General features: G+C 53.1%; 1 protein-coding gene across 1 annotated transcript; it reads right to left on the bottom strand.

The window, feature by feature from the left end:
• Window positions 1–16902: 16902 nt before the first annotated feature.
• Window positions 16903–18418, bottom strand: LOC136455514 (uncharacterized). Its single transcript, XM_066455511.1, has 4 exons — window positions 18302–18418; window positions 17694–17765; window positions 17203–17620; window positions 16903–17048 (listed from the first exon to the last, which is right to left on the bottom strand). Exons 1-4 carry the CDS (start codon window positions 18416–18418, stop codon window positions 16903–16905), a joined length of 753 nt encoding a protein of 250 aa, XP_066311608.1.
• Window positions 18419–19936: the final 1518 nt, after the last annotated feature.

Below are 19936 nucleotides of genomic sequence, written 5' to 3'. Positions count from 1 at the left end.
GCGCACATGCGTGCCCGGGACCCAGCTGATGCTGTGACTAGCCATCTGAGGCTTGATGTGGACGTCGAGACGCACAAAAAAACCTCTACCTAGCACATCAACTGTCAGTGTTTTCAGACCACCAACGAGTAAATTTGTATTTACGTGTCTGGCTCGGATGGTGTGCTCAGAGGATACAAGGATTTATACTAGTTCAGGTGGAATATTCATACGTCCAATTTGCTGCTACTCATGTTACCAGCACTTGGTTTGTAGTAGGGGTTACAAGCAGGCGAGAGAGGGAAAGGATCCCAAGTCTCTGGTGAAAGGAATGAACGAGTGCTGAGAGCTCGATCGCTGCTCAGCCGTGTGCTCGTGTCATGCTCTTGTGTTTTTATCTCGTGGTTCGGTCTTGTGCCAATCTAGATCCCCTTTTTATGGGTTGCCCTGCTTCCCCTTTTATAGGTGAAGGGAGAGCATGGGTTACAATAGAGGAGAAGAAGAAGAATTAGAGAGAGAAGAAGGCTTATAGGATCGCCTGGTCCTTCTTCCTCTTCATGCGGGTCTCGCTGACCCTGTAGATGTCAACAGGGACGGCTCCACGTCGTGGCCCTATTCGTCACTGACGCCATGTGCAGGAGTCGTCTGTCGGTCATGGCATTCCATTTCGTCCCAGCAGACGTCATGGTGAACTGACGCGCCTGTCATCATTCGTACGAGGGTTAGGCAGAACAGCATCGATACGCCCAACGTTGTTCTTGATGTGAATCCTTAGGTATGGCCCATCATGGCCATGGGTTACATCGAGGCGTGCTAGTCTCTTCCCTGATGTCAGAGTTTTGACCTAGGCCTATACGCTTGGACCTAGAGTGTTTGGCGATGGTACGGGTCCCCGTCGGATGAGACGGAAACCGCGCCCTTGAGGCCGGGTGAGACGGAGCCCGTACATAAGGGATCGGGCGAGACGGGGCCCGTGGCCTTGGGTGAGACCCTCGTGGCCTTGGGGTCGGGCGAGACGGAGCCTGCACCCACGAAGTCAGGCGAGGTGGAAACCGCGTCTTTGGGGTCGGGCGAGACGGAGCCTGCACCTAAGGGGTCGAACGAGACGAAGCTCGCGGCCTTGGTTGAGACCCCCACGGCCTTGGGGTCGATGAGACCTTTTAATACGTCTTGCTTCATCTAGGGAAGTCTACGTGGGCGCTAACCTCCTTGCTTTGGGTATCCCTAAAATCGATACCCGACAATTATCATAAAAGACATACTTAGAAAAAGTTCTAAAGAAATACAATATGCAAAATTATAAGTCTTCACCTACTCCCATAGTCAAGGACGATAGATATGGGGAATTTCAATATCCTAGGAATGAATATGAGATCGATCAAATGAAAATAGTTCCATATAGTTCAGCTATCGAAAGTTTACAGTATGCTCAAGTGTGTACTTGCCCTGACTTAGCTTTTGTTACCGGGTTACTTGGTAGATATCAGAGTAATCCAGGAATAGAACACTAGAAATTAGTAAAGAAATTTATGCGTTACCTGCAAGGTACGAAGGGTGTCATGCTAACATACAGAAGATCTGATTCTCTGCATATAGAGGGGTATATAGATTCTAATTATACGGGAGATGATAGAAAGTCCACGTCAGGATACATATTCACTCTCGTAGGAGGAGCTATATCATGGAAAAGCTCAAAGCAAACCGTCACTACATCGTCCACAATGTATGTCGAGTTTGTAGCATGTTATGAGGCCACAGGGCAGGGTACATTGGCTGAAAAAATTCATGCTCGGGTTAAAAGTGGTAGACGACGTACATAAGCCACTCAAGTTATACTATGATAATAATCCAGCAGTATGTTATGCTCACAACAATAATTCAAGTGGTGCTGCCAAACACATTGACATAAAGTATTATGTTGTGAAAGATAAAGTCCGGATCATATAATTAGTCTTGAACATATAAGAACAGAAAAGATGCTCGTGGATCCGCTTACAAAAGGCTTACCACCCAGCGTGTTCAGAGAACACTTAGTCGGCATGAGTTTAAGGAAAAGCCTATGATTCATGGACAATAAGGACCTAGTTGAGAATCTGTTTCAAAATAGAAAGGTGCATTGCAGCTATTTAATCTAATGGCAACTGATCGTGACGATGAGGCACGCTCTATGCACTGATCTGTGATAGAATAGGAACAAGATAAAATAAGTAAGTTAAGTTTAAGTCATAAGGTGAGATCAAGGGGAAGAATGTTAGATTGATCTCCACCAATTGGCCTCTGATCGGGGGCGCCCAACCGCTCCATGGTTGGTGGCCCTCTGTCACACTGTGCCATAAAAAGGAAGGTGGGAGCCGCCAGACGTCCCACCTACCGTTCCTAAACCCTAAGCCGATCTAGTGAGGGGGTGTTGCCAGCGACGGAAAGACCACCACCGACCACCGCCGCCACTGCGTCACCTCACCGCGTCACCGACAAGGATGCCATGGCAAGCTCGTCTTCTACGAAGGCGGCCGATGGTTTACACCTCCACAACCTCTCTCTCACTCTATCTGTAAATCTCATACTAGTTTATATTCTAGAACTTGCTATTTATTCCAAATATTAATATAAATGCTAGATCTATGGCTAGACGATCCTTCCAAGTGTATCAGAAATCCCCACAGGGATTAGATTACGCGGCCTCACCTAACGCTGCACGCTCTCCAATTACGCATGAACACTGAACAGTGAGGTGCCTGCCAATCAGCTGGCTTGCATTGCGCCATCAGCGCTGCGCTGCCATTGTAGAGAGGTCAACTGAAGTGGTTGCACTACCAAGCGACAAGGCACTAATTTTATAGCTACTCACGCCATGGCAGAAGCAGAATGCAGCGGGAGCCCCTACCCGTTTTTCTAATGGATGGATGGATAGATAGACCCATCCAAATCGAAAGCTTCAGCATACCACCAAATGTGCGTACGTGTGCGGTGATCTGCATACATATATAACAATTGTACAATACATAACAATGCTGCACCCTGCAGGTACCTTTTCTGGCAGTAGAGACGTCGTCGTCGTCCTCAGACCAAACACGAAGCTGGACCGGTATACCATAATGGAGGGCGAATGGGAAGCTTCAACGGTAGAGGAGCCAGCCGCACCAAACGCTCTTAAACTTGGATTGTACTACGTGCTATTCTAGATTGTTTCTAGTAACGTAGAAGGTGAGAGGTAGAATAATCACGCAGGCACCGATGTTTAGCTTTTTTACGAAGTTTGAGTTGAGGAAAACGTAAAAGAACTACTCCGTAGACCGTAGCTACTGTGGTACAGTCAACAGTCTGTTTTTGTTTTGTGTCGAAATGGTTAAAGAAAATCGTGAAGTGTTTCGAGAGGTTCAGCGCACTCTGATGCCTGGTTAACAGTAAAGAACGGACACATGCACCCACTGTCGGCCTGCCGTTGCTTGCACGCACCACGCATAACGGCAGAAGCTGTTCCAGTAGCCACTTTCACGAATGTTTACTCTTCTTTGTATTACTATTTGTACGTGTCCTGTATAATCTTGGCATTGCACTCTGAAATCTAACAATTGGCGGATGATTGTTCTAAATTTCAAAATATCGGCAGTTAGGCACACATCAGATGCATATCGCCGGGTAAAAATCATGTAACAGTCCAAAAATCCAAACTAACAGCCATCCCATAAAACAATAACTGAACGGAGAAGCTAAACAACCTTTGACTGTTTTAGAGGCAGACAACTTTTTTCTAAGGAAAAAATCCTAACAGCAGACAACCCAGCCAGCTAAAGTTGGTGCTTGGTGGGACAAGTGGCTGCCAAAATCCCAAGGTAAAGGCGGCAACACTTCAACGGGGTGGTAATCTACACGTTCTGTAATATTTGGAAGGAGATGAATAGGAGGATTTTCCAGAGCAGCTCCATGGACGCAAGGGAGGTGACCTCCAGAGCCAAAGAAGACATCGATCTACATGGGAGGATGTTCAATAACAATTTCAATTAGTGTGTTCGGTGCTCCCATAGTGGAGAAAGTAGCTCGGTGTGTGCCCTTTGGGGCCCTTAGACCTTCGGCCATTCTGTACGTAAACTCTCATTTCTCTCTTAGTTGAGAGACGGAGTTTCTGCCATGTTTAAAAAAAAGTGTTTTGGAGGCATTCAACAAATGATTCTTTTTTATCACAAATGCACAGTCAAGCGCTTAACAACACTAGCTAGGTTATGATTAAGGATATACACTTACAAACACTAGAAGCCATTTTGACCGTGGTGTGCCGGTGGTAAGAGAGTAGTGGTAGAGTTTGGAGGATTAGCGGAACTATGCCATAGAAGTGTGTTTCGACTGCTAGGGATAGCCAGAGACACGGAGTGAGGGGCAAAGTGTGTGGAGAAGGCTGTAGACCTCAAGGAACGACGTGTTGGTGGTGGAGACCGTGAAAAAAATTATGCAACGGTGACCCACAGGGCTCTTTGTGTGACTCTCCTTAGATGCGTTATGTCTGGGTTGTCTATCCTATGGATGGCCAACGGGCTGGGCCGGCACGACACGCCGTGCCACCCGGGCCGTGTCGAGGCAGGCATCGTGCCTGACCAATGGCCCAGGCATGGCCTGCTAGGCCGTTTTTTCGGGCCGGGCTAGCCCGAGAAGCACGACCCATTCAACATGCCAGGCCAGCCCGAGGCCCACGACGAATTGCGAGCAGCCAGAGAGAGGGGGAAGGGGAGGAAGCGTGAGTGACCAGCCAAAGATCATGGCATCGGGGCGGAGCTTGTGGCCGGATTTGGTGTCGGGGCAGAGCTTGGAGCCAGCGCGCTCGTTCCCACGGCGGCCGAGGCGGGACAGCGGGAGGCGATGGCGGCGCTCGACGTTGGATCCCACAAGAAGAGCAGGGGATGGAGGGGATTCGACGAGCCGCGGGGAAGCTGGAGCTCAAGGCATCGGCGGCCGGCGGGCGGAGCTCAAGCACGCCGCGCTCGCACCCAAGGCGCGGCCTCGTGGAGGGACGAGAGGAGAGGAGCCCGAGGTAGGTCGTGGATGGGCGCCGTGGCGTTCTGCAGCTTGTGCGCGAGGAGGAGGCGGGCGGCTGTAGGGCAGAGAAGCAGGTGAACGGCAGGGAAGGAGAAGGCCACGTCCACGCCGCGCGCGTGCGGAGTCGCGTTGCGTCCGCGCATGTGCGGGGAACGGGAGGTGGCGGTGAGCCGACGGCTACGTCTTTTGGATGGGAATGGGAAGGGAGTTAGGGTTATGAGGATAAGAGTATATATTTAATTGGGGAGTTAGGGTGGGGGTTGGGCTCTTAGCAGGCCGGCTGGCCGGGCCGCTGCCGGGCTGACCGTCGCAGGTCGGGCCATGCTGTGCCAGCCCACGGGCCTGAGCAGCGGCCCAGGCATGGCCTTGTAAGGTCGAGATGGCGGACTAGAGAGAGGGTGAATAGTCCTTTCTAAAATTAATCGTGTCGACTAACCGAAACAAGTGTGGAATTAAAACTATCGGTCTAGCCAAGACTACACCCCTCTATTTATGTTCTCTAGCACCTTCCAAAGACACTAATTAAGCAACAAAGGTGCCGGGCTAGCTAGAGCTCACCTAACCAATTCTAGAAGCAAGATCACACAAACGTATGCCACTAGTACTTTAAGCAAAAAGGGAGCTCCTACACATGCTAGTAAGCAAAAGCACAAAGCCACCTATGCTCACTAGCAATGCTCAATAACAAGGCAACCAATGCCAAATTAGAGAGCGCAAATACTTAGCTACACAAACTAAGCAATGTGACTAACAAGGTTACATAAACCAAATTATCCACGTAAGGGAGCCACTTCTATGCTACACAAGCAAGAAGGTAACTAGTGAGCTACACAAGCTTAACTAAATACAAGAGCAACTACACAAATACAATGTATATGAAAGTAATTACAAGCTTGTGTAACGAGGATGCAAACCAACAGGAAGAACAAGGTTGACACGGTGATTTTTCTCCCGAGGTTCACGTGCTTGCCAACACGCTAGTCCCCATTGTGTCGACCGCTCACTTGGTGGTTTGGTGGCTAATTGGCATCACCTGCCAAGCCCGCACGTCGGGCACCGCAAGAACCTACCACAAAAGTGAGGGTAGCTCAATGACACGCTCAACTAGAGTTGCTCTTCGTGGCTCCCGCGGGGCGAGCACAATGCCCTCACAAAGCTCTTCTCTGGAGCACCGCACAAGCTTCTTGCGGGCTTCGACAGAGACCACCACCAAGCCATCCAAGAGGTGGCAACCTCCAAGAGTAACAAGCACCACTGGCTTGCAACTTGATCACCTAGTGCCACTCGATGCAACCTCACAATGCAACCGCACTACAATCGCTCTCTCACACAATCGAATGATCACTATCAAGCATATGTGAGATGGAGGGCTCCCAAGCACTCACAAGCATGGACACAAAGTCCGCCGAGGTGCTCAGCACCAGCCATGGCTAAGACCACCTTCTATTTATAGCCCCATGGGCTAAAATAACCATTACCCCTTCACTGGGCGTTTTTCGAGTTGACCGAACACGCCGGTCATATCGACCGGATGCAGGACCTCAGCGTCCGGTCAATGGATGCTCGCCACATGTTGCCTTCGTTCAACCTCAGTCACTTGATCTCAACGGTCAAGTGATGACCGGACACAGCTGCACAAACTGACCGGACGCAGCAACCCCAACATCTAGTCATTTCCAGTAAGGTACCAGTCACGACCGGACGCATCCGGTCGGTCACGATCGGACGCAGCGTCAGCGTCTGGTCCTTCTCCAACTTTTCTATGTCACCTACGTCACCGTACGTCAGCCTAACCGGACGCACCCTGTCAGCGTCTGATCACTTCCAGCGCCGGCGTCCGGTCGAAGACCGATGCCTGCACGCTCTCTGCAGCCACTGACCGAACGCGGGACCCCAGCGTCCGGTCACCATGTGACCAGCGTCCAGTCCACTCTATGAGACCCAGTCTTTTCTGTATAGGGCACCGGTGGCACCGTTGGACTATCCACACTCTACGGGCGGACACTCTGCCGGTGGAGTTCGAACCCTTGCCTCCGTTCTTTCACCGAGTTGATCCACATCAACTTCAACTTCATCTCCTTTGTAAATGTGCTAACACCACCAAGTGCACACCACCATGTGTGTGTGTTAGCATTTTCACAAACCTTTTCCAAAGGATTAGCCATTCAACTTGCCACGCCACTCAATCCTAGCAACGATGCAAAGTTAGATCACTCGAGTGGCACTTAGATGATCGATATGCAAACAAGTTTGCCCCTATTGATAGTACGGCCATCTATCCTAAACCCAGTCATCAACTTCTCTACACACTTATGACCGGTGAAATGAAATGCCCTAGGTTATACCTTTGCCTTGCGCATTCCATTCCATCTCCTCCAATGTCGATGCAACACATGCACCAACATGATCAACAATGATATGATCCACTTCATATCATCACGTGATCATATTGGTTCATTGATCTTGACTTCACTTGCTTTTCACCATTGCCTTTGTCCATTGGCGCCAAGTCTTGCTCAAGCTTCACCGCCACGCGGTCCATTGCTCCAAAGCCTCCGACTTGCCCTTCATGCTTGCAACCAGTCCATCAAGCCAAGTCTTGTCTTGATCTTCTCCACCTTGATCACATGGCTCAATGTCATGTCTCATGTGCAATGAGATCCTTCATCATCATATGTGTGAGCATTGCAACATCTCCAAGCCATTTTCACCTTCATGGCATATGTTGCTCACATATATGTACCTATGGACTAATCACCTGTGTATCTCACATAAACACAATTAGTCCCCCTAGGTTGTCACTCAATTACCAAAACCACACAAGGACCTTTTAGGCCTGGTCCATTGGGCCGGGCCAGCCCAGGCCCGCTGATCATCGGGCTGTGTTGTGGGGGGTATGACCCCAGATACCCACGGCAGACCATATGGGCTGCGCCCCTAGTGGCGGCCCAATCCACAAGACGAAGCCTTGCAGGGCATGACTCTGCTCGACGCCTCCCACAAGACACCAGGAAGATATCCTAAAGATACTATGAGATGTGTTAGGATACGTATGATCCCAAGATTCCTGTAATCTATTATTACTTTCCGGTTATCTCTCAGATCAATCTACCTTCGTGGGATACCCCTCGGAGGACTACCGATGATATTCTATCGACAGTTGACGCGCTAGGTAGGGGACTGCGTGTTGTTTCCTTATCGAACAAGATGGCTTTTTCCATAGGCTCTTTGTCCCTCCCACAGCCCGACCAGGTCTTCATGGTCGGATTGATCTTGTGGATCATCAACGCTGATGGAGTCGAAGAGCTCCTTGAGCTAGTGCAGATCAATTCTGCGCCAATCTCTCCCTACACATGCTACGAGCTCCGCGGTCTGTGTTATGGGTGGTTGGCTATGGTTCCTTGGTCACGCCTATTCCTCCTACATGTGCACAGGCTCTTCGCTCGATGTTATGGTCTATGGGCTAGCCAAGGCCAAGAGTTCAGTAAAGAACTAACTGCTCGGACGCCATTTATATTACGTTTATCTCCAAGTTATTTCGCCAACCGCCGAGCAGCACACTTTTCGCTCTATGCTCTATGGAGAAGACCCAGTCTCCGATCTCTCCCTACACGTGTTATGGGCTCTGCACTCTGCGTTATGGGTAGTCAGCTGCGGTTCCTTGGTGACGCTTGTTCCTCCTACACGTGCATGGGCTCTGCGCTCGACGTTATGGACTATGGGATAGCTAAGGCCAAAGAGTTCAGTAACGAACTAACTGCTCGGATGCTACTTATACTACGTATAATTGTGTTAGTGTTATTACTGCAATGATTTTTCACCACAAATACCAGCAAGCTGCATAAACATGCACTTTATAACATTTATACAATTACATAAATGTTCTCTACGCTCCCGCGCACTCTAACTACCCTCTCCAGATGTTATAGATAATATTATTTGAGCAAATCACTGAGCTCCACCATCGCCGTCCGTCTCGCCGAATAGGTCTATGTCGCCAGCCAGCTTTTTTGCCGTGTCTTCCACTTCATCCTCCAGCTGCTGGGTCTCCACCTCGCCCATCCCTTCGGCAAATCTGGCCCCTATTGCCTGAAGGTCAACAGATTGATAGTGGGACCGAACCACCGCAAGGGCATGCGTAATGGTGGTAATAATGGCGTCATCGTTGAAGCTCTTGAAGCTCTCCCACGCCACCTTGCACCTCTGGATGATAGTGTCTGAGCGCAGCGGCCTACACTCGTTCTGAGGAGCTACCTCTAGGTCAACGTAGTCGAGCACTAGTTTAACTCCGATGACTACGGCGTCGAACTTCTCCCATTGGGTCCTGGCCTCCTGCACCAGCACATCAAACTGTGCCTTAACCCTCTGATGGTAGTCTGCAAGCATTATAAGATTCCATCAAGCAAGGAAACTACTTCAACAGTAACTCTGACCAGGAAGGACTCACCTTTCAGCTCCCCGGCCAGTTTGTCTGCTCGCCCAGACTCCTTCACCTTCTCCTCTCAGAGTTGCTTGACGGCCTGGCATAGTTGGCTGAGCTTCGCATCTTGCTCTACAAGCACAACAGTTGTCAGTAATAATGATACTTTAGCAATGCCAAGCAATTTCACTGATCGGACATACCTTTCTTCTGCTCGAAGACTTTCCACAGCTGCTCCAACGGCTCAGAAGCACCCCTCAGTTGCTCAGAGATAGTGGCCAGCTACTTGGACTTGCCACTGAGCTGCTTGGATGTAGCCGCTAGCTGCTCGGATAAGACGCCCTTCTGGTACTCAAGGTCCCGTGAGTTGGACTCAGCAAGGTCTCGCTCACGCTGGGCCCTCTAGATGTTTCTCTCCATGAGGTCGATCGCCTCCTTGAGTTTTTCATTTTCCTCGGCGAGGGGTGTCATCCTTTTGATCAGCTGGTGGAGCTGCTCGGTGGTTTGAGTTATCCCCTGCAAGCGCACAATGGCAATAACGAACTTCGATCTCCAACATCAAAGACGAGGATTCTAGATATAGTACTGACCTCGATTTGCTTCATCACTCTAGCAAGGGTGGACTTCAGTCTCCTCATCTCCCTAGTGGTGTCCTCCTCGACAACCACCACCTCGTCGCCGCATTTGCAGAGGATTCGGATGGCCTAGGGTCAAGACTCCTCACGTTCAATCTCTTCCACCTCATCCTCCTCCACCGCGGCTGGAGGCACCACCGAGGGGGTCCGTGGCCGGACAGCGGGTCTGCCCATGCTCTGTGACGCCTCGGGGGCGCCGTCTGTTTCTTGGGCATGATCGGCTTCGCCGCCCTAGACTTAGGTGCGGCATCTGCATCTCCCGCATTTGCCATTGAAGACCCGGTGGCTTCCGCCGTTGCCCCGGGCACCATCGCCAACCCATCCATTGTGGCGCCCACTGTTCACCGCCATCAAGTTCACCAGTAGCGGCGGTTGACTCCTTCGCAGACCGCCGAGCGCCCGGGTACTCCAAAAATGGGGTCTACCGCCACCTCCTCCGCTCTCGGACCAGCCTTTGGTTGCTTGATAGTCTAGATGGGTAGGGTTGGATCCTCCGCATGCTTCGCACTATATCAGATCAGCTCATTAGTCACCAAAGAAGCTAAGGAACAATAGCAAAGTAACTCCAAGTCAGGGATACTTACGGTTTGGTCTGCCGGTACAATTTCTTGAACCGGCGATTCCTACCCAAGCCCCCAGCCATGGCCATGGGGTCAACTCCCATGCTCTAGGGTGGAGGTCCCACCTTCTCCACCGTCGGCCTCTCCTCCGCCCACCGCTCTGGGACTTCCACCGCTCGTCGCTTTGGGTTTCCCTTTGCCTGTAGCTCGGGGACTCCCATCGCCTGCTACTCAGGGAATCCTGTCGCTCGCTGCTCGGGGACTTCTTTGCCTCTCTTCGATCGTACCTACGTGCACGTGTTGTGTGGAGGCGCCTTCGTGCTCGGTGGAGGAGCCACGGGCACTTCGTCGTCATCCGACCACTCGGACATCGCAGCGCTCCGCGTCTGAGTGGTCTGGTCCCCGCCAAGCGAGATGCCGCCCGGCTTGAGGGGAGCAGCACTCGTCGTTTTTCTCTTCTTCTAGGATAGCTCGTCTGCCGCTGCCCTTTTCCCCCGGATCTTCTCCGACACTAGGGGAGAACTCTCCATCCAACCAGCGTCTGTGCCTCCGGACTCTGATGAGGCGCTGGTCGCATCTTCTTCAGGTTGAGCCGGTGGCTAGGCGTCTACCCCCCACGGCCAATCACCCCTCGGCACGCCTGAGAAGTACACCGCTCTTTCCTGCGAATGGATCTTTGCATAAGTGAATCAGTTCACAACTCGGCAATGCTACAGGATTACAAGTATCGGGAACAAATAATCAAGATGGTTACCTGAGGGGGTGGATTCATGTAGTTAAAGGGTCTCGTCTACCCTGACACCCGGAACAAGGCCAATGGAGCGAATAGCTCTTGAAAGAATCAAGATGCCCAAGAGGGGGGTGAATTGGGCTAATTCTAAATTTCTTTAGAATAATTAAATCCTACGGTTAGCCCAATTAACCACTTATGCCTAGAAAGTGTTTCTAATGTTCTACCGCACAAAAAGTCTTGCAACCTAAGTTCCAATCCTACTCTAGCATGGCAATTCTATGAATGTAAAGACAAGTATTAAATTGCTCAAAGTAAATGTTCAAAGTAAAGAGAGAAGGAGGAATGCGGCGATATTTTGCCGAGGTATCGGAGAGTCGCCACTCCCCACTAGTCCTCGTTGGAGCACCCGCGTAAGGGTGTAGCTCCCCCTTGTTCCGCGCAAGGATCAAGTGCTCTCTATGGGTTGATTCTTTGACACTTTGTCGTGGTGAATCACCCACAACCTCTCACAACTTGAGTTGGGTCATCCACAAGCTCTGCCAGATGATCGCCAAGCTCCCAATCACCACCAAGCTGTCTAGGTGATGGCGATCACCAAGAGTAACAAGCACGAACTCTCACTTGACCACGACAAGCCTAATGAGAAGGGTGGATGCACACTTTGCTACTCTTGATCTCATTAATGAGGGCTCTCTTTGGGATTCTCAAATCTCAATCACCTCACTAGGACCTTGCTCTTCTTCGCACTCACAAAGATGTTTCTCAGCTGTTGGAATGAGCAAAAGTACCCCCACACACGAATGGAGGAAGTATTTATAACATGGGCTGAAAAACAAACCGTTATGTGCCTCTGCGAGGTAACCGGACGCTCCGGTCATGTTGACCGGACGCTCCGGTCAGTTCACCCGAATTCCAGTGATCAAATGGTGACCGGATGCTGGACAGCATACGGTCAGCACTGATCGGACGTGTCCGGTCGTGATTTTCCCTCTCTAGAACCTTACTGGAGTCGACCGAATGCTGGCCCTCAGCATCCGATCAATTCACCTCTCAGCGTCCGGTCACTTCCAGACGACTTCACCTTGATCAAATGAACTGACCGGACTCTACGCCAGTGTCCGATCACACCGAAGCCAGCGTTCGGTCAACATTTGACCCTCCATTCACTTCTAACTTTTGATCAAACGTCAATGAAGATTGCTCCAATGGATCTAAGGGCTTTTTTAGGAGCTACCTAGTGCTAGGTTTAGCAAGTGTGCACCACACCTAACTCACTAGACTCACCTAGGTCAAGCTACCCATCCATACCCCCCTTAATAGTATGGCCAAAGGAAAAACAAAGTCCTAAACTACTCTAAGTGTCTCTTCAACTCCAATTGACACTTAGAACTAGTCCATCCTTAACCTTGTCATCCATCCTTTGAAAACCAAAACGATTTCCATCATAGGGGCATGACCACCATGATAGCTCAATCGATCTCCATTACCATGACCTAACTTATTTGCCTCTGCAAAACATACTATCGGGTTCATAAACCCGAGGTCCCTCGGGGACCGGCTTCCATGCCAGGCTCGGCCTAGGAGGACAGCCTTTTTTCTCTCCTGGACCGGCCCGAGAGTCTAAAATTCAACAGACCGGAGCACTCGCTTTAGGCCCTGGCCGCCTTCGGCCCATCTTTCCGACCGGAGCACTAGCTTAGGCTCAGGCCAACTCTGAAAGGCCTCTCTGATCGGAGTGCTAGCGTCAGGCCCCGGCCGCCTCCGCATAGCCTCCACTCAGAAAGCCTGACCTGAGGACCGCCTCCGACTCTGACCCCGTGTCTCCGACCGGGGTTCATAGAAAACGCTGCCTATCGCTGTTCTCCGATTGGCGTGCCAGAACCAACTGGGGCCATCCGACCGGGGATGCCCGCTCGAAAAGAACCAGAAGGCGTACGAAGGAAGGCAAGACGGGGCTCACAAGTCAAACCACGGTACCAGGGACCATGCCCTACGGAACAGTACTTTACAACCGCCCTGCCACAAACAGTATTGTAGGCGCCGACATTTACCTTTATAGTATTGTAGGCGCCGGTCAAAACACCCGTACGGTAAGACCCCCCATGTGCCTCTGGGCACCAACAGTATTGTGGGCACCGAAATTCACCGTACCGGGTGAACATGGTAAAGTCATGCCTCCAGTCGGTGAGACAACATTTTTGCAGGTATCAACGTCCTCTAGTCTTGAAGAAAGCAGCTCAACCTCCCACATGTACCTGACATTCTACAGTGACATCAACAGTATTATGGGCGCCCACCATTATCCTGTCCCCGTTGGCGTGGGCAACAAGGCTTAGAAACGTCCGTACTCTATCTCCCTCTCACTTGTAAAGCCATCCCCTTCTTCTATAAAAGGGGATGTGCTCCCTCCAAACAAGGGAGGTGAACCCAAGTCGACTTCTTCAAGTTCAGGTTCATTAGATCGATAACTCGCAACCCCTCAAGCTCACGCTTGGACACTTCATTCATAGCATAGCTCCTGTCGATCTCGGCCCTTCCGACCGGACCGACCGGACACCCCACCTCTCTCTCTCGTTTGTAACCCCACTATAGACTTCGAGCACCTAGGCTCGGGAATAAAGTCATCGATCGACCCACACTGGACGTAGGGCACGTTGCCTGAACCAGTATAAATCCTATGTCATTGAGTGCTAGGCCACCTCCGATCACAACGTACAGCAAAACTACAAATATTTACTAGTTGGTCACTTTCTGCACCGACAGTTGGCGTCGTCCGTGGGGAAGACGCTGTACGTTCAACACTTTTTTGGTAATCGGATGGCCCATTTTTCCGCCACCTCCGCCATGGCAGGCTCGGGCGATACAATTCGCTTTGGCTCGATGGAATTTCCTGCACTCTCACCCGCCGGGATGCGGGTTCCACCCATCTTCGAGCCTTCCCAGGCCTTCTGCTTCGGAAGCCTAGGCTTCGTCGCCGACCGGCTCGGCGTACTCCACCTCCGCGAGGAGGCGCACGTTCTGGCACCCATCGAAGGGGCGCCCTCCATCGACTCTGGGATGCGCGACATCGACGGTGTGACATCTATGCTTCATTCCAAGCAAACTCTCTGCTCAAACCCCACTATGAGTAATATACATGATGTTATTTACTTAATATGTTCTATTTTCTGCCAAATACCCGATGGATTACCATTGTCCCCGTCGCAGCCGCCATATGGCCGGTTCCCCTATGGCCTCGTGTCTCTCGCAGACGCATACGCCCGAGGGCACCGGCGCATGCCGGCGTCACCCCCTCTCACGTCTAAACTCATGGGGATGGCGGGCTACGGTCCTAGCTGTCTCGACTTCATGGACGACGACATCGGAAGTGATGACTCCAGCATCAGCGATGTGGCACCAAGCCACCGTCTGTCCTGTGAGTGCGCTATGACAGACGCTCTAGAATAGCCGCCAGGGGTAATGAGACTGCACAGACTCACGCCCCTCAGGGCCCTCATGTGGAGACCCCAAGCTCACGCGCGAGCATGGGGAGGATCTACAACGATAGTGGCTGCATCAGCCACCAACTGCGCCAGCGCGCTCGGCGCACCACACTGCGCCCCACGCGCATAGACCGACGAACGGTGCCTGGGGTCATGCCCGTCGGGTCTAGCACAACACCCCGTATAGGGGAACCGATCCCCCGCAGTTCGCTCGGGCTAGCCAGAACATTGCTGCCGTGGCAATGCTCCTACGCAGCTTGTCTGAGCCGAACAACCCTTGTGAACAGGCGATCCACCAGAACCTCTGGGCGCTAGTAGAGACCACCGCCATTCAACAAGCGGAGAGCTCCATATCGCGACGCCGAGTCGCGACCTCGCTCCCCATCCGAGGAACAGAGACACAACAGATGGGGCACTACGCCCTATCACCGCCACAACCACCAAGTGTGGCATAGGAAGCCGTGACGGCACCTCGTCTTGACTAGACGACCGCTCCATACCGACTGCCCGTCTACACATGCCTCGGACCGAACCGAGGCATGTGCGGCATCGATCGGAGTCCCAGCCCTAACATCCTGGGGCCACCGACCTTCGCCCAACACCTCTAGCAAGCGTCGTTCCCACCGCGCTTCAACGGAGGCCACGGCAAAGGAAAGGCCAAGCGCCAAGATCAAAATGAGGGCCCCTCCACTCAGAGGGGAAAAAAGAATAGAAAGCATCGCCTCCAACCGGCCAACTCCACGTTGGTCACCATGGCCGATCATGCGGGCACACCGCCCCAGCAGGGCCCCTCTGGCCACTTCCACGAGCTCATGGAGAGTCCATGCACCAACCATGACTACCCCGTGAACCACCTCTACAAGGACTGTCTGTTCCTCAAGCGTCTGCTGAGGTAGGCTGGCAGGCCAAGAAGAAGGAGAGGAGGCAGCGGCCGAAGAAGGGGGCGCAGCGAACAAGGATCCAGACGACTGAAGCGATCCGACCGAACGCCTACTGACTGAAGGATAACGATGACGACGCTCTCACCAAGCACCTTGGAACAGCTATGTTGTTTTCTTTTCCCCTAAGTTTCAGTCTTACCATTATTTACTTAACGTACGCTCCTGTAAGAGCACCCCGACTCGAACGCTTTTTGGCTCAGGGCGCTCAGGGGCTCCACTAGGGGGCACTACTACCTCTCTATATTGTTTATTGTCGTATGGAGAAATTCCTTCCTACCCTAATGAAGGGGTAGTTCATTCCTTTAATTTATCTTACGTAGCTTTGCTTTAAAAGTTCTGACTGATCACACTCCGCTCTTTCCTACGGTTATGAACAGCTGAAGCCTCGTAGGCCACGCCCGGGGCTCACAAGGTCGCAACCTACGAAACAAACGGGTAGGTACGAGAAAGAAAGAACTAAAAAACAAAATTATGCTAAGGGAAAACTAAGGAACGAAAGGGAACAAGCTTCCCCGAACGGAGTAACTCCATCACAGAAAACAAAATACCATTAAAACTGTTGAGCACACGAATGTTTTATACGAGGGCTTCCCCCACAAACTTAAAACTATCAACTTCCACTAAACTACTATTATTTTTACATGCTACTGGGCCAGCCCAGTGACATTCGACAACAGTGCAACCGATGAAGGCGCAAGCTGCTCACTTCCCGATGGCACGGCATCCGGCTCGACCAAGACCAGGGTGACATTCACCTCCGACCCAGGCTCTTCGCCATCCGAAAGCTCTGCAGCATCCTCTCCACGCGCGCTTTTGGCTAGGTCTTCACGGTGGACGTCCATCACCCACTTGGTGGAGACTTGGTCTGCCACCGACCGCGCGTGCAGCAGCAAGCTCTCCCCGATCGACTGGATGTCCACCATGCTCATGCCTTCAGCGTATCCACTATAGATGGTGGCGAAGTCTAGGTGTGGATGGTGCATTCCCACCGCAGTCAGCACCCCCGATGCTCCGTAGAACAGCTCGGACCTGATAAGATCCCAGACCTCCCCCGGGACCTCCGCCAGCTGGACAGCGGGTGCGCTGGTGCTCGGCACTGACCCAAAGATCTCCGAGATGACATGCTAGGCAACGTTGCGAATCTGGTCAAAATCCCCCTCAAGAGCACGACGCTCCTCACGGGACTTGGCCAGCTCCTCCGTATTCCAGCCAAGCATCGCCTTGGTCGTCTCCAGGTCCCGCTCCAGCACCTCCACTTTTCTGCCTAGCTCTGCGAGAAGAGCAACGAGCTCAGAAATAGGCTGAGGGAAAAGCCAACACAACAAGAAAACAAAAAAGGTACGTACCGACGTGAGAAGCCTCAAGGGTGGAGAGATCCTCCACCTGGTGAGCCACCTACTAGCGCAGCTAGGCCACCTGCTCACGCAGCCGGGCACTCGCGTCCTCTGTCTCCATCATCCAGCCCCGGAGCGCGAGCACCTCTCGATCCCCCTCTGATCGGGCCCTCCGCTCCACCTCTAGGGCCTTCTCCACCGACTCTAGGGCAGCGCGCTCCGGATCAAGGGCCGCCAAAGCTTCCCGAAGCGTCACCTCGGTGTTCGCCGGGGACGCCTGCAACTCCGCCTCAATCTCCGCCTGATGGGCCCTTGCCGCCTCGAGCCCTTGCTTAGTCGCAGTCGCCCACTCCTCCGCACGCTGCCCCTCCGCACGTGCCGCGGCCGCCTCGGCCACCCGGTCCCGGGACTCACGGCAGGCGAACTCCACCCGACGCTCGAGCTCGGCCACCCGGGCATATTCTGACTGGAGGAAGTGGGATTTGTGGGACGATGTCTTCCTTATCTCCTATGAAAGGTAAGCACGCTAAAAACAACCGACAAGGGATTCAAAGGGTAAAGGACAAGTACCAAAAACTCACCTCCGCCGTGAGCTGCATGTCACCCTCAACCAACTGCTGGGCAAACAGAGCCTGCTTCCGGGCGTTTTCAAGCTGCACAGTCAGCTTGGTGAGTTCTGGTACCGCGACATGCCCTTGCCCCCAAAGATGTCCTAGAGCTAATGCTCCCCGGAGTCCCAGAGGACGAACCACGTGTTCGCTGGGTGCTTAGGGCAGGGCCACTCTAGGTCACCCCCCGGCACCTCGCCAGAGGGCCTAGCCTCTAACTGTACCACCACCAGGTCCCACGGCGACACCACCGGCCCACCAGAGGTCCCAGCCACTGACTGGACCACCGCCAGGCCCTGTGACGGCACCGATGGCTCCACCGTGACATCACCGGCGGGTTGCCGCAATGGCACCAACGGCTCCGCCGTGACATCTGCCTTGTCGTCAGACAGGATCTCCACCACCTCATTGGCCTAGGCCACCGCCGGGTGTCCTGACCCTATCCCGGCCATGTCTTCCCCCGACGCCTTTGGCTCCAACGTCAAGGGTGAGCCGCGCGACCCTCCACCTGGTAAGGCAGGGAGCTCGGTACCCCTCGCCTCTTCCACCACAACCGGTGGAGGTGAAGCCGCGAGAGTCACCTCCGACACCACCATCGCCATCGGCACCTGGATCACCGGCAACACTGACGCCACAGCTGCCGCCTCATCAACAGCCGAACCAGGGGGCACCATCCCCGAAACAGAAGGTCTTGCCATCGCGACACGCTATAGAATGAGCTTCCAGATCTCCTGTACGGCAGTTGGGGCAATACTCATCCCCGGCATCCCCAGGCCACCGACGGAAGGTACGGGTCAGTCACACTCCAACAAAAAGCTCAACCAGCAAAAAACCAAAAGGAAATGGAGAAAGGCATACCGGGTGGCGAGCGACACAATTCTGAAGGCCGACCCCGACGTTGATGGGCCTGCGCATCGACGATCGCTTCCGGACCATGACCTGCGCTCCTTTACTTCAGTAGGGGCAAAGACGTCCCTACCGACTCCTGCCTGGCCTGCAGGTCATCCCGACCCCCGGCTCAGGAATCCTCGACCAAAGCAACAGGCATAGTATCCTCTAACTGCGACTCACACGGCACACGTGCTCCAGTCCGCTCCTCAGCAGACCGCCCATCTTGCTCTGCCACATCCACAATAGGTGGGGACGGGGCCGATGACGCTGTCAAGGGGCGCGGTGACCGCGTCCGCTTCGACGCCCGCTCACCAATGACATCTGTGCTCGCTGCGCGCTTCCTTGACAAGGGGTCCGCTGCACGACGCGCGGTCACCAGCTCATCACCGGTGGACGACGTTGTGGTATCACGACGCTCCACCGAGGTCGCAACGACCCCCTACTCTCCTCCTCGTCAGAGAAGGCCATATCATCCGGATCTATAGGATCATCCGATGTGAGTTCCAACTCGACGTCGCTCCTTCGTCCCCCAGCCCTCGTGCGCCGGACGATCTCCTGCTCCTTCTCCTGCTTCCGTAGGATCTCCTTATTCTTTTTCTTCTTCCGAGCCTCGGCCACCTTCTTCTAAGCGATCTGCCGAGCCACACCCTCCGGTCCCTTGGGAAGGTGCGGTCGGGACTTATACCTCCTAAGCCCCTACAGAATGAATGAACCAGATCAAAGAAATAGGAAAGAGCAGAGAAGAAGCATGAACAAAACAAGGGAACGCACCAATGTGGACGTGATCGAGGCATTGAGCAGTATGGGTTTTCCCGCGATCATCTCCCTAGGCCTCAGCTGCAGCACCCGGCCGACGCGACTCTAGACCTCATCGTCCGGCAACTCCTTCGGTGACACGCGGTTTGGGTCTGACCGGCCGCTGTACTCCCACATCGGCTGTGTCCTCTCAGCCAACGGCGCAATCTAGCGGCGGTAGAGGGTGTAGAACACCCGCACTCCATCAAGGCCGCACCTCATTAGCTTCCAGAGCTCCTCTTCGATGGCCTCCACCTTGTGCCTCTCCTTACAGCTGCAACCCCATGACCAGCTTTCCCGCTCCTCCGCCCTCCTACCGGTAAACGCTGGGAACGGCGCCGCCTCCGGGTTCCTGATGTAGAACCACTCCCCATGCCACCCTCGGTTGGAACTACAAGGGGTGTACATGGGGTACGAACCTCCTGCGCTCGACTTCTTCTGAAGGGCAAAAACCCCACCGACGCGACCTCAACCGAGCTCCCCGCCGTTAAGGTCCTCCTAGAGAAGAGCCGCCGGAAGAGATCCGTGTG

Source organism: Miscanthus floridulus, chromosome 5, assembly GCF_019320115.1.
Source record: "Miscanthus floridulus cultivar M001 chromosome 5, ASM1932011v1, whole genome shotgun sequence".
Classification (NCBI taxonomy): Eukaryota; Viridiplantae; Streptophyta; class Magnoliopsida; order Poales; family Poaceae; genus Miscanthus; species Miscanthus floridulus.
Note: the sequence above shows the minus strand (reverse complement) of the source record. Positions and strands in the feature narration are given on the sequence as shown.

Excerpts from the sequence above, each read along its gene's own strand:
- LOC136455514 (XM_066455511.1), bottom strand. The coding sequence starts at position 18,418 with ATGGCAAGACCTTCTGTTTCGGGGATGGTGCCCCCTGGTTCGGCTGTT. Across the intron at positions 17,766-18,301 it reads TGGCGATGGTGGTGTCGGAG|CTTGAAAACGCCCGGAAGCA; the intron begins GTGACTCTCGCG and ends CTGACTGTGCAG. Across the intron at positions 17,049-17,202 it reads GGACGCGAGTGCCCGGCTGC|AGCTAGGCAGAAAAGTGGAG; the intron begins GTGAGCAGGTGG and ends CTCTTCTCGCAG.